General features: G+C 43.2%; 1 protein-coding gene across 3 annotated transcripts in view; it reads left to right on the plus strand.

Annotated features, from left to right (window-relative positions):
* The window catches only part of capn15 (calpain 15), a 73,996-nt gene that overhangs the window by 39,469 nt on the left and 19,030 nt on the right, over nucleotides 1-15,497 (plus strand). For all 3 annotated transcript variants that reach the window (XM_039776002.1, XM_039776001.1, XM_039776000.1), the window contains exons 4-5: nucleotides 1,379-1,562; nucleotides 9,685-9,908. In XM_039776002.1, coding sequence (XP_039631936.1) covers nucleotides 1,379-1,562; nucleotides 9,685-9,908 — 408 coding nt within the window. The remainder of the gene's footprint in view (nucleotides 1-1,378; nucleotides 1,563-9,684; nucleotides 9,909-15,497) is intronic.

Raw genomic sequence — 15,497 nt, forward strand, 5'->3', positions numbered from 1 at the left:
GCGGTCTTGTATGTATGTTATCATCCAGTTGACCAACTCTTATTTAATTTCAAAAGCAACAGGGGCGCGCTGGCGCTCAAACATAAAGAAGGCACCCCCAGTTCGCCCTCTGGTGGTCATTCTGAGTGTCAGCTGGATGATAACATGAATACAAGACCACCCCCCACCGTACCCAGAAGGTTAGGGTAGGGTTAGGGTTGATTTCACCCAACAGTGTTTTTAGTTGGCCAATGAGAAACATGTGGACCAAGTGTCATGAAAATATCTCCAGCCGTTCAGAAGTGATGCTGGGACATACATACTGTGGGGTACAGCCCGGACACAGACAGGTAGACATGATGTTTTGCACCAACACACGTTTATTTACAGCTATTATGTACAATAAGTGCCGCAGCACCAATCACCCCTCAAGTCCAGGCCTTTCACACACTGCCTTTCTCTTCTGGCCGCCTCCACTCCTCTCCTCCAAGACTTCGTCCTTCTTCCACCCGCCTCCAGCCATCGAATGGAGGGAGGCGGCCTCTTTTAACCACACCCAGACGAGCTCCAGGTGCTTCCTGATAAGCCTCCGCCGACACTCCCCTGTGTGGCAGAAGCACTCCGGGTGTCCCCGATCCTCTTCTCTGAACCCCCTCCGCCCCACCCCAGCACTACTGGGTGTGGCGGAAGTGCTGAGGTCCAGGGCTGTCTAGGCATTGGAGCGCCCCATGGTACCCAAAGCAACCAGGGCGGTTACCCCCACATGGTCTGGGGAAGGCGCAAGCCCTGGGCGTCCCTGCCAGGTCACCACCCCAGCCATCTCTGACAAGACATATACACACACACACACACACACACGTGCACATATATATATACACACACACAAGCATTGACTTTTATATATGTATAGATTAGGGCAGCTGATATCCTCCTTTTCCTGCCTGCCTTTTTTAGAGGCTTGTACTTCCTGTCTTCCTGATTCTGGCTCAGGAGAGAGAAGATGTGGTCATATCATCAGAGTTATTGTGTGGTGCTGCCACCCTTTATGCATTTTGCCCCTTTTGACACATTGCAGACCATCTCAAACGCCTGATGTTGGATGACACGGCTGTTAACATTTTTCATTTTGTGTTTGACTTTGCTGTGGAGACACCATGGCCTTTCCGTTCTGTCTTAAGACGTGAATGGCCCAGTGCGGTGTAAATGCTCATCTATGTCAGAAAATCCAATGTCAGGTTATATGTGTGGTTGTAGGGGCAGACAAAGCTATTTTGTATAGCCGCTGAATGTTATCTTAAACTGCACATGACGTTCTGTGGGTGAATCTTCTAAAAGTAGAATAGTTTTGAACTCTCATGCTCTCCAGCATCTTTGGAATCAAACTGTGTTCATTTTGTAGGTTTCTTAGTGCTTTGGCAGTGCTTGCAGAACGTCCAGAGCTTGTGGAAAGGGTGATGATCACCCGTGTCATCTGCCAGGAGGGTGCGTACCAAGTGAGGCTGTGTAAGGATGGTACCTGGGTTACTGTTCTTGTGGATGATATGCTGCCCTGCGATGAGTTTGGCTACCTCCTTTTCTCCCAGGTTAGTGGTCTCTTCACGATGCGGTTCTTTCGAAGCGATGCATACCCTAAGCCTTGAGCAAACATCTTATTTTACCGAATGATAAATTATACACTCACATTTTTTTTTCTCTAATATTTTTGTTTTAAAGCACTGAAAAAAATTTAAATGAAATGATTTTTTTTAATGTGACATTGTTTTATGTTCAAAACAAATCTTCAATATAAAAAGAGAAATAGGATGTTTGAATATGTATTCAATCCCTGTGTTGTGGAAACTCCTCATTTACACAGGTGAACGTCACCAGTGCCGTGAAATTGGCCATCATAGTGGGTCTTTAAAACAACTGCCACATTTTATTAATAAAAACTCGAGGTTTATAGGATCATAATCCAGAGTGCCAGTCCAACGGACGGCTGTAAAAATGAAGACCAAAGAGCATTCCAGAGCCGTTAGAGGTAAAATAATACAAAGTTAATAAAGGATTGCGAGTGATATTCAAGTGGTTTGATTCATCAAACACCAAGACGCTGCTTTGAGCTTACAATCAAACACCAAGACGCTGCTTTGAGCTTACAAGAAGGAGACATATGAGAGAAGACTTCCAGAGGCCAGAAAATACTTTGAAATGGCCGCAGAGACTGGAATCAAGGAGTACCAGTCAACCCCATCTTAACCCTTAAACTGCCACATACTTGGGGGTTATTGCACCCCTGGATGCCAAATCCTTTTTTTCTGCACTTTTTAAGTAAACGTCACAATTCACAAATAAATGTGGAATTTTAAAGGAATGCATATTTTATTTTCATGCACAGAGAATCACAATTACTGCAACACTGATCATTTTACACACTGCCAATGAACTGTAAAAACTATAGAAAATCTACTGGAATAGTCTATTATTATATGTACGAGGTGCAGCGGACGCCATTGGTGAAATTCAGTAAATCACCGAGCCAACGCTGATACCAGCAGGCTCGTCGAGTGCAGCAGCTCAATCCCAGGGACAGTGAGGGTGACTCGCTAGGGGGCGCCAGTGGCAATGAGCTGGCTGCTGAAAGAAAGTACGGCACGGACTGATCAGCTCCGGCTTGCTGGCAAATTGCATTGGGGACTGACTGTAGCCGGCTCCGGCGGTTTAAGGGTTAAGCTCTGTGTAACAATGGCCTGTGTGGGAGGGTGACATAAAAGAAGACGTGTCACAAAGGCCCGTGTTTTAGCACATCTGGGAGAAATCCAGCTGTGATGTGAGGAAAGGTCTGGTGGTCCAGTGAGACCAGAATGAAGCTTTTAGGAGGAAGATCAAAGGAGTAATGTGTAGTGCAAATATAATTCTGTTCACACCTCAAAAAACACAGCACCGGCAGTGAATGATGTCGATGGCGGCTGGTGCTCGTGAGGGCGCCTCTCATTAGCAAGGGACTGGACTGTTTATAAGGTATTATTCTATATAACTTATCCCCACCTTCCCTTCTATATCTATAACCTCAGGCAATTAGATGTAGTAAAAAGACCAGCAGGAGTTAAGTTACACATAAAATAATACTTATAATATTCATAAATAATAACAAAATGCAAAGTACATTTGAATATTGGCAACCATACAACCTGATTAAATGGTGATGTGTAGTTTCAGGCGGCACACAGACTTGTTTGTTACTTAATGTCTCTAGTTAAGGCATCATTGGTGCTCAGCTTTCTTCAGAACAGGCCTCAAGCCTGTTCAATATGGCTACCAAGCTGTGCTCTTCATTGTGCTGTCTTCATCATTAGAGGTTAGTAAGAGAGAGAGTGTGAGGTTAAACAAGTAAATTTATATATGTTCTGTCCAACCCCTAGAGCCAATAGGACATCATGGTACTAAAAGCTTTTGATCCAAGCCAATTCCAGACAGCCATGCTTCAGACCAATGAGGGAATAGAACATCTTAACACCTGCCACCCCCAAACCATGTTAAGGTAAAGCATGGCTTTCTTACGGGGGTTGAAAGACTTTAGCAGAGAAACACTCGCCAAACTGGTTTAAGGCACATCCTCTCCCAACTCTGTCGTAAAATTCAAAGAGACTCGGTTGTAAAGGGTGGAGGGTTTGGGTAAACCTAAATGTTTCTCACTAAAGTAACACTAAATGACATTGCTTTGCCTGAATTACAAATAAAGACATACAAAATATTCATCAAGTTATATGCAAAATCTCACATCACAACAGGAGGGGCGGGTAGAATTACATTGTGTAAAATTTCCATATGTGATTTGTCACTCAGTAAAATGACAGAATTGGCCATGGGTCTAAATAATTTTACAAGGCAGTGTTTTGGGAATGATTTATAGATGAAAACGAGAGATAAATGAAGGGCACAGAGTGGCTTGCACCGATTCACAGGAGGCTTCAGTTGAGTCATTTAAATTTAAATTTGTTTTTGAAAGTCAGTTATCTCTTCACAGTCATGGTCTGTGTTAATTTGTGCGTTCGGATGTTCTGCCGTGGCCTGTAGTGACACACAGACGCCTGCTCAAATCAGATGGTTATTCTTTCCTATAAGTTTTAATGCTTTTGTTTTCATGCTGGGTCCCCAGCACCCTTCACCTCCACTTTAAAATACAAGAGGCAACTGATTTTTAAATATTTATAGAAAATGATTCTCTTCAGCACACGATTTTATGAGTGAAATTGGTATAAACCTTGATGGTGAAGAATAACTTCCAGCTTTAACATGAATTGAGGACCAATGCTGGAATGATCTTTACTCGTGAACTTAGGGCTCATTTATACTTCACGCTCAGAACACGTACGCGTCCGCATCATGGCTGCCACGCGTTCCCAGCGTTCATTTCACGCGTCCTCTGAGCAGGTCCTCAGAAATTAACGCGATGCGTGCGCGAGTTGCAGTACCAGCAAAAAGTCGGGGGGCACAGTGTGCTAAAAGTCGGAACGTGACGTCAGAGTCTCTGTTTACTATCTACATGTGACAGCAAGCCTCTATGGAGATCCTTCGGGGATCGATGTGCGCGCTTTGCTGTTTGATGAATGGTTCAAAGTGTTGAAGCAAAATGCCGACATACAGATGCATTCGTGGTGCTTTTATATTCAAGCGTCGCATATTCCCGATCGTAATGGCACGATACATTTTAAAAGTCTCACATACCATCTTTTGTGTCGTCTTTTTTTAATTTTTTTCTATTTTTGCAACTTAACAACAGCAACATAATGTATAGCGTTATATTTGAACCACTGAGAAAAAAATTAAGGACACGGTGAAAACGTGTATTTTGTGATTAAAGTGGAAATTTCGCCTTTAATCTCGAATTGTCCACTTTAACCTCGTAGTTTACTTTATCATTAAAGCAGACCGTCGTAAACGTCATCCCAGTTTTTAATCGCTATGAGCTTCTTGGACCTGACAGCTGCGGCAAGCAGCAAAAGATCACCACACAGAACAAATTAAATGTGTGATATTCCAACTCTCTGCACATTTAGAATCTTTAGATTCATACTTGATATCACTTTCATGATGAAATGCATTAAAGTGTGTGTTACATTTTACATATAATTTCATTTAAATAATGAATACTGTTAATAATTACACACATGGGGGTGACACGGTGGCGGAGTGATAGTACTGCTGTCTCGCAGGGAGTTACGTTGCTGGTATTTCCTGCTTGTATTCCACACTGTGCTCCGGTTTCCTTCCAAAGATAAGCAGATTTGGGGATTTGGTTCCGCTAAAATGACGCTAGTGTATGTGTGTGCTTGTATTCACCTTGCGATGAGTGGAGACCTCGTCCAGGGATTGTTTCTCAGTCGTGCCCAATGCTTGTTGGAATGGACACATCCGTGGATTGATGGATTTAATCAATAAACATCCTTTTCACAGATATTGCGGTAAGGTGCTATCGGAATTTAATAGGTGTTTTAGGCAATTCACAACACAGAGAAGCCAAACATGTTCTCACCGTGATAATATCTCACACTGCCACCTGGTGGACTCCTCCAGATTTACGTAAAGTACGCGCGCAAGTATAAACACTTCAACGCTTGCGTAGCAGGAGCGTCCGCTGCAGCATGCGTCGTGTCGCGTGAAGTATAAATGAGCCCTTAGTTGGGTGGTCTTCTACATTTTTTTCCACTTCTGTTTGGAAAGTTCACAATTCTAAAATGCTGCTTTAAAAACCTTAGGGCAGCAATTCTGCCAATTCATCTTGTCGTGTACTTAGGAATTAAGAGCACAGTTTAGATTTCCTGGTATGTAATTGTTGATTATTTGCCCTTCTGTAAACACTAATGAATATTGAGTCACTGAAGTCCTACTTAAAATACAGGCACTCTTTCTGCTGGAGTTATTTTATAGCACTTTAAAGGGTTGAAATGGTACAACGGATCCATTTAAGCATGTCCTGAGTGTCATGAGACACCTGTGGTTGTCACTTGTCCCTCTAACTCCCAGGCCCTGTTGTACCTCATAGATCCCATGAGTACTTTATACACATAAAGCTAACTGCCATTAAATTGGTTGTGTTTGTGCAGCTTGCCTGTTTGTCCTCTAAAATCTATCTCCGAGTTTGAGAGCCATTCTTCTCATGTTCTCGGGCAGTTCCACCACTGCTTTGATCCATCCTCCATGTCAATTCCATCATAGTTTACCAAGTCATTCTATGCCTTTTGCTTCACCACAATAAATTACCTCAGGATTGCCTGCTTATCTATATCTATATATATATATATATATATATATATATATATATATATATATATATATATATAAAATTCTTTTCGTGTTTGAAACGGAAATTCCGTATGACCACAACAGTCCGGTTGCAGAGAGAAAGTGAGACAGAAGCAGATCGAGAGAGAAGGCTCGTTGATCAGCGTATACGACGATCACAATTGACGGCCTCACAAACACCCAAACAACGTGCTGAACAGAATCTAAATCTGACGGATGCAGTATTCACAGACTACCACGTCACACAGGCGTCAGGGTCTGTATATGGAGGGATTCAATTATAACATTGAAAAAGATTATTGCCTACATCCAAAAGTTACAATAGGAGAAATGGACATCATGTGTGAGTACTGCCAAGCACAGACGGCATTAATGCCGTTGCTTCATGAGAGCCACACATTTTTCCCTTCCACTCAGTGAGCGAAGCCATTGGGTAATCTGCTAGTTCTCTTTAAATTAAACTCTACTCTGCATGCATCTTTTACTCCTTTAATGAAATGCAGCACATTCAGCATATTTATCTTCTTGGTCCTTTACAGCAAAGATTAATGTTTCACCTTCAGTGGCCATGTTTCACTTTCATAAACCTTATAATGACTTACACTGTTTTCCTGACGCTTTCAGTTCAGTGCCATGGAGGCCCATAGTGCTTAAGTCCTTGGTGGGATGGAAAAAAGAGGTGACATGTGAGTGTCAGACCCCAGCAGTAGTAAATTATTTCAGCCTACTTCACTGGTTGTGCTACTTTAAAGACATTTCAGGGTCGTGTGGCTTTAATCAACTATGACTTTTAAATAAATCGGGGAAAACCAATAGAAGCCGAGGTTTGGTACTTGTGTCATCTGAAGAGTACATACTGTATGTAATACATCTTTTACTATGTGTCGTTTCATTAGCCAGGCGCTCTTCTCATTTTGTGTTCTCCTATCCACGTTTTCCGCCCAGCCTTTCCACAATCTTTGCTGCCCATTTTTCATTCTTCGCTTGTTTGATGACAGCCTAAATTTATCACAGGAGTTACTTTGCATAAGCTAACAATTGTCAGGAGCTATAAGGTGATGTATGTTGATCCTCGTACTTTTGTTTTCTTTTTTTCAGCCACACCTTTCTCCTGGGAATTACTTTATGGTTTCTAATAAAGTAGTCTAATGAGTTTAGTTAGTTGATCTGATCTAAAAATTGCAAATTCACACCCAGTGGACCATTACAGAGCTCTCATTGGTTGAAATGTGAAATAAGAAATGAAATGAAGTGTGACGGGCGGCACGGTGGCGCAATGGTTGCACTGCTGCCTCGCAGTACAGAGACCTGTGGGTTCGCTTTCCGGGTCCTTATAGAGTTTGCATGTTCTCCCCGTGTCTGCGTGGGTTTCCTCCCACAGTCCAAAGACATGCAGGTTAGGTGCATTGGCGGCCCTAAATTGTTCTTGTTGTGTGTGTGTGATCCTGCGGTGGGTTGGCGCCCTGCCCGGGATTGGTTCCTGCCTTGTGCCCTGTGTTGGCTGGGATTGGCTCCAGCAGACCCCCTGTGTTTGGATTCAGCGGGTTGGAAAATGTATGGATGAAATGTGACCAATGAATTTCAATGTGGGGTGTTTTGTTGAACTTTTGATTTTCACAGACGCACTTCACTCCAAAGAAGACACTACTTGAGCTGTGTAATGCAATTGAGAAGGCCTCATCTGGAGCACTGAATTTAGGTGCCCACACGCATTAGAGGTGGCACATTTTTAGAGGAAAAACTATTAAGAGTAAATGGAGACCAAAAAGGGCGTCTTAATCATGGGCAAAGGGTGAAGATGGACGTGAAGAAGGCTGATATTAGCTTTTTGATGACTGTCACTCTAAGGCTGGGTTTATACTTCATGCGACGTGACGCATGCTGCAGCGGACGCTCCTGCTATGCAAGCGTTGTACCATTTAAACTTGCACGCGTACTTTATGTAAATCTGGAGGAATCCACCAGGTGGCAGTGCAAGATATCATCACGCTGAGAACAGGTTCAGCTTCGCTGTGTTGCGAATTGCCTGGAACACCCGTTAAATTCTGATAAAACCTTACCGAGGTTCTCTGAAAAGGATGTTTAATGATTAAATCCATCAATCCAGGGATGAGCCCATTCCAGCTAGCATTGGGCACGAGGCAGAAACAATCCCTGAACAGGGCATCAGCTCATCGCAAGGTGAATACAAGCCCACACATACACGCTGGCATCATTTTAGTGTCACCAAATCTGCATATCTTTGGAAGGAAACCGGAGCACAGTGTGGAAAACCAGCAGGAAAACATGAAAACTCCAGGCAGGGAATACCAGCGACGTGACTCCCTGTGAGACAGCAGTGCTACCGCTCCGCCACCGTGTCACCTCCATGTGTGTAATTATTAACAGTGTTCATTATTTACACGAGATTAACAATCCATCTGTAAAATGTAACACACATACTTTAATGCATTTCATCATGAAAGTGATATCAAATAGAAATCTAAGAATTCTAAATGTGCAGAGAGTTGGAATATCAGACATTTAATGTGTTCTGTGTGGTGATCTTCTGCTGTTTGCTGTTGCTGTCAGGTCAGGAAGAAGTCCAAGAAGTTCCTAGTGATTAAAAACTGGGACGACGTTTATGACGGTCTGATATAATGATAAAGTAAACTACGAGGATAAAGTGGACATTTCGAGATTAAAGCCGTAATTTCCACATTAATTGTAAAAGACTCCTTTTCACAATGTCCTTAATTTTTTTTTCTGTGGCACAAATACAGCGCTGTACATTATGTTGCTGTTGTGAATGTATAAATGTATCGTGTCGTTACGATCGGGAATATGCGACGCTTGAATATAAAAGCACCACAAATGCATCTGTATGTCGGCATTTTGCTTCACCACATCGAGCCATTCATCAAACATCGAAGCGCGCACATCGATCTTACTAGGATCACCTGCTGCATCACATGTAGATAGCAAACAGAGGCTCTGGCGTCACATTCGGACTTTTAGCACACTGCGCCCCTCGACTTTTTACTGGGACTGCAACTCGCGCAAGCACGACAGGAAGTGTCAAATGAATGCTGGGAACCCGTGGCAGCCATGATACCGGCGCGTACGCGTTCTGAGCGTGAAGTATAAACAAGCCCAAAGGTGCCAAGAGGGAATTTTGACCCAAATGTTTGAAGATATAATAACCAATGGAGGCCAGTAGATGGCATGATTTTTAGATTAGTTCTCACATAAACATTTAATCCTCCATAAAATACAAATTTTGGAAATAGCAGGGCAGCAGGATGATGGCAGCTTATGCAGCTCTACAGAATGTTTGTGTTCAAGATGCCACCTGGTGGTGGTTGTGTCCCTCCTGCAGCCCACTGAGTAGCACATACCACCCTGTCCTCACATTCACTCCTGTCTCTCTTTTTTTTTTAGGCTCAACGCAAGCAGCTTTGGGTGGCTCTAATTGAAAAGGCGCTGGCCAAGCTACACGGCTCTTACTTTGCACTTCAGGCTGGCCGAGCTATCGAGGGTCTGGCTACTCTAACAGGAGCCCCCTGTGACAGTCTGATGCTGCAGGTCAGCTCAACGAATCCCCGAGAAGAGCCTATCGACACTGACCTGATATGGGCAAAGATGCTGAGCTCTAAGGAAGCGGGGTGAGTGAAAATATCGTGTAGAGTACCGATGTGATCAGACGCCCGTAAATGTAGCTGTCACTGGTATTGTCTGTTTGTTTATAAAAGAAATAGCCGTAAGTACCTCGAGAAATTATTTTTCATTACTGTGTCAAGAGGTGTGTTCTCATTTTATCTTTTACACATAACATGAAACAAGAACATTTATTCAGTATTGTCACTTTGTATTTATAGCTTGTTCATGTGAGCCTCATATCCTGTGCAAATCAAGGGATGATCCAAACAATTATTGTCGTTCTAGTAGATTATGTGACCCAATTGTGGTTGCACAGTGAGAGGGAGGCAGAGACTGGACATTGACCTTCGATGTGCTTAGATTCACAACACTGTTTTCTGTTTTCCAAATCCCCTTCCTCAAAGAAATCAGCCGGGTGTGTTTGACAGCAGCAGCAGTTCTAATGCTGCCCCCCAGTACTTAAACCAGCATTGCCTGTGTTGAGTTACCCTCTGCTTTACATTTGACAAAATTATCAGCTTGAGGCTTTCTCCTTATTTGACCATATTTGTAATTTTGACCCAAACGGTTGAATGAAACGAATAGAGGCAGGTGGTATTTGAGGCTGTCCCACTCTTTGTACTATTCATCTCCATGTTTATGATGTTTAAAAGATATATTGTGACAGACGACCAGGGACCTTGCTCCACCGGGACGCCTGGAGAAGCAAAGGACAGGGAGATGGGCAAGTTGTTCCCCGGGACGCAAGAGGACAGCCCCCCTGGATTACATGGTGGGAGCCACAGAGCTTGAAAGCTCAACCCTGTTGGGGGTCTGTGGCCACCACCAGCTGGAGCCTGGATAGTTCTGGAGCCATGGACTGCAGCATTCCTACCACACCAGGAAGTGCTGCAGGAAGGTCATCAGAGAGCCCCTGGAACACATCCGGGTGCATTCGGAGAGCTGGAGTCGGGAGGCAGAGGACGGCACTTGCAAGGAGAGGAGTAGAGGCGGCAGAAGAAAAGAAGGAAAAAGAAAGTAAAGTAAAAGTAGAAAGGACTGAGTAATTGTGGTTGATTAGATAGATAGACAGAATATGTGAAAGGCACTATATAATATACTTTATTAATCCCAAGGGAAAATTCAAATACTCCAGCAGCAGCATACTGATAAAATACAATATTACATTAAAGAGTGTTAAAAATGCAGTTATAACAGACAGTAACTTTGTATAATGTTAACGTTTACCCCCCCGGGTGCAATTGAAGAGTCACATAGTGTGGGGTCTCCTCAGTCTGTCAGTGGAGCAGGACTGCTGTCACCGAAGCTGCTCCTCTGTCTGGAGATGATCCTGTTCAGTGGATTCTCCGTGATTGACAGGAGTCTGCTCAGCGCCCGTCGCTCTGCCACGGATATCAAACTGTCCAGCTCCGTGTCTACAATAGAGCCTGCCTTCCTCACCAGTTTGTCCAGGCGTGAGGCGTCCATCTTCTTTATGGTGCCTCCCCAGGTAGAAGAGGGCGCTCGCCACAACCGTCTGATAGAACATCTGCAGCATCTTATTGCAGATGTTGAAGGACGCCAGTCTTCTAATGAAGTATAGTCGGCTCTGCCCTCTCTTGCACAGAGCATCAGTATTGGCAGTCCAGTCCAGTCCAGTTTATCATCCAGCTGCACTCCCAGGTATTTATGGGTCTGCACCCTCTACTCACAGTCACCTCTGATGATCACGGGGTCCATGAGGGGCCTGGGCCTCTTAAAATCCACCACCAGCTCCTTGGTTTTGCTGGTGTTCAGGTGTAGGTGGTTTGAGTCGCACCATTTAACAAAGTCCTTGATTAGGTTCCTATACTTCTCCTTCTGCCCACTCCTGATGCAGCCCACGATAGCAACTTTGTCAGCAAACCTTTGCACGTGGCATTAGTGCACTATGTGCTGTGTAGGAGGGAAAAAATAAAGGTGTGTGTTTCAGGACATTCCGAGTCAATATCTGTCTGTCTGTAGCTGGACTGATTTAGACAGTATATCTATCTATCTATCATATAAAAAAAATGTTGGGTTGAGACGTGATCTTCTCGGAGAGACACTTTGAAGTCCCGTGAGACTACTTGCACATTACACTCTACTTACAAACAATTTCTCGGAGACACTTTAGTGTCCTGTGAGACAAAAGGACAGTTGCTGTACTGGCTTTTAAATGATCGACGCGCAGCGCGACAAGCAGAACACGTAGCACAGCAGCAGCTGATCCGTCTTTAGCGTGCGTTGAAGTGACGCTGTGTGTTACCAGTACACAATATGTCCCACTATGTAGCAGAACACAAATCCTCAGCGGTGGTCCATGGTATACGGTCATCGTGTGTATCACAGTTGGGGTTTTTGATTTCTTTAATAGAAAACTGTGTGACATAATATTGTTAAAAAAAAAAAAAAACTCAATCCAGTGTGGGGTTGGAAGGGGCTGGAGCCTCACCTGGCAGCATTTGGGGCAGCAGTACAGAAACCAAACGCAGAAAGACGCTTTTGGAATCACACTGGGATGTGTGAGGAAAATCTGAATACCCAAATAAAACAGAAGCTTGGAAGTCAAACCTGGGATGCTGGCGACCTTCTTAATATAAAGTGTGGGTGTGTTTTGTTTTTTCCTTTTTCTTTTTTGCACCCGGAGTTGTACATACTGATGTGTTGCGCAGTGGCACAATGAGTGGAGTGTGCCTTAACTATGGGCTGTTTTATGTCAGCTATACAGTGACTTTCTTGTCTTCTCATAGATTCGTTCCCATCAAGCACTGTGAGAAAAAGAATAGACGACTCAGATTAATCAGAATACATAAAACAATCAGCCGAAATATAATACAAATTATGTACAAAAATTCTAACGCTACACTGGAATTGGGATTTTAGAAGAAAGCCATTCCCTGTGGGCTTTTATGTAACAAATAGCTGAAAGAAACGTTTTGGACTTAAACTCCTTCAGTTTGTCGTCTTGTTACTTGGTTTAAAAAACACATGCAGTTCAGACAGCTTGTCCAGTCGGCTTCACATCGCCAGACAGATGATAGCGGACCACGCATACAGAGTTGTGGTCCTGTGTTGTCAGGCTACTCCACGGCCAGTTATTGTACTGTACGCCTACCTTTTGTTTCCAGAAGTTGTCTGACATTTTCTGATGTTATTGGCTTATTCGTTTTCTCTTGCTGGTATTTTATTTTACTCTTCTGTAGGAGGCACACAAGTTAGAATCTCACTCTACTGTTTGCAGACGACATGAACATTTTACTTTGAGGTGTTTTAGCCAAAGTAGCTTCACCCAAAAGTGGTACCTGCAAATGTAATAATGGCCACTAGATATTTAAAGAAAGGTCAGCGATTTCCTTTGGAGATCTCCGTTTCTCTTTTCTCTTCCTCTCATTGTTCCATTCTTAACATTGTTGTAGTTCATTGTTTGTCTGTCTTCAAGCAGTTCTGGATTGCCAGAAGCTCTTGTTTTGTTTATATTTATTTATATAACTTTACTTTGTTCAGAGCCAGATATTCTCATCTTAAAGAGGTACGATCAAAAAGCACAGAGCTGCGTTATGTTGCATTCTGAGTGAGCCAATGTGAAGCACTCCATCATGAGGAGAAGTACATAATAAATCAGAACAGTTGTGTCAAATATTTGAAATATTAAAATGTGTGTTTCAATTTCAGTGTTTAAAGTCTAAATATTCTTGATTATGACAGCAGTGAGAAGTCGAGCAAAATGACAACATTGGAAACCCTTTAAGTGAGACATCTTAAATGTAAAAAATTAATAAACCTCTTCAGGCAAAGATTCATTTAGCTAGAGAGGGAAACAATGTCTAGTCAAGATCTTTGGATAAGGTAACTGTCCAGCAAAGTCTGTTGAAGTTTCTGATGAGTTTTCTGATCAGTACAATGTTAATCTGTAAACAGGTTTTCTGTTTCAGTCCAAGAGATGCAAACAATCCTCATATCTGGCCATAAGACCCATGTCTCTATTAACACCATGTTGTAACGTGTTCAGTGTTACAGGAGTTTTACTTCCCATTCTTTTCTCTCTTGCTGTGTTTTGAAGTTGCCCATAAGCCCTATGACTTTCAAGTCCCTCTCATAGTGTCCGTGGCTGTTGAAGTGGTCCGCTACAGGAACATCTGTGTTGTCATGCTTGATGTGCTTGGTATAATTTCGGTATTACATCTTTGCCTGAAGAAGGGGCCTGAGTTGCCTTGAAAGCTTTGCATATTGTAATCTTTTTAGTTCGCCAATAAAAGGTGTGATTTTACTTGACTTCTCACTACATCTATGATGGCTAACATGGTACAACACCCTAGTACTATTGATTATGATAGAAATTTGTCATTTTTCTCCTTCTGATAGGTAGGTCAATAAAGGACTAATAAAGGATCAGAAATCACATCATATTCATAATCACTGACCTTGACATATTCTAAAGTGATACCCCACATGCTTATGTTTGAAATGTGTCATTTAAAATTTTCTGGGAGTGGCCCTTAGAAAGATAGGACCACCAGTAAAGAATCAACCAACCAACCATTTTCCAACCCGCTGAATCCAAACACAGGGTCACGGGGGTCCGCTGGAGCCAATCCCAGCCAACGCAGGGCACAAGGCAGGAACCAATCCCGGGCAGGGTGCCAACCCACTGCAGGACACACACAAACACACCCACACACCAAGCACACATCAGGGCCAATTTAGAATCGCCAATCCACCTAACCTGCATGTCTTTGGACTGTGGGAGGAAACCGGAGTGCCCGGAGGAAACCCACACAGACACGGGGAGAACATGCAAACTCCACGCAGGGAGGACCTGGGAAGCGAACCCGGGTCCCCTAACTGCGAGGCAGCAGCACTACCACTGCACCACCGTGCTGCCAGTAAAGAATCAAATATCACAAACATGGTCATACTCGTGATCAGCAACCTTGAGTTAGCCTAAAACGACACTCCACATACATTTAATACCGTTTTTTTTTGGTGAAAGGAAGTGACTTTGACCCCTTGTATTCCATTAAGCGGTGAACCCTTGGGGTCAGCTTCAAGTCCTGCTGATCATTTTTGCAGAGGACACCTATTGGTTTACTCTTTATTATAAGGGTGTCATTTCCTGCACAAAATATGGTCCAAAATGGCCTTCAAATGAGTGTTTGTTTGGCTCTAGAGGGCCAGAAATAGGGGGACCCCCCAAAAGCTTGCCATCTTGAATCACTAGACATCAAGACAAGTCGAACAGTGAATCATATGTGGAGGTTTTCTCGTACTGGTGTGTCAGGAGGCGCCAGAAAAAAAACTGCAGTGATTTCAAAGCATTCGGAAGTCCTTCTTGTGAACACACTATGGCAGCGCTGTAGTCGTGGAGTGTTTCTCTTATTTCTACAGCTTATTTATACCGTTAATCAAAGACATAATAGCAAGGGGGAAAAGTCCTGAGACTTTGTAGATAACACTCCTGCAACTCTGCCTCACAGTTTTAAGTAATGTTTCAAATTAAGTTAAGGTTTTGTATAAAATGTTAACTACAAAGCTACTTAAGGTACAGCTATTAGACTAACATTTAATTGACTACAATGAATGCAGAAAACGCAACT

Source organism: Polypterus senegalus, chromosome 13, assembly GCF_016835505.1.
Source record: "Polypterus senegalus isolate Bchr_013 chromosome 13, ASM1683550v1, whole genome shotgun sequence".
NCBI lineage: Eukaryota > Metazoa > Chordata > Cladistia > Polypteriformes > Polypteridae > Polypterus > Polypterus senegalus.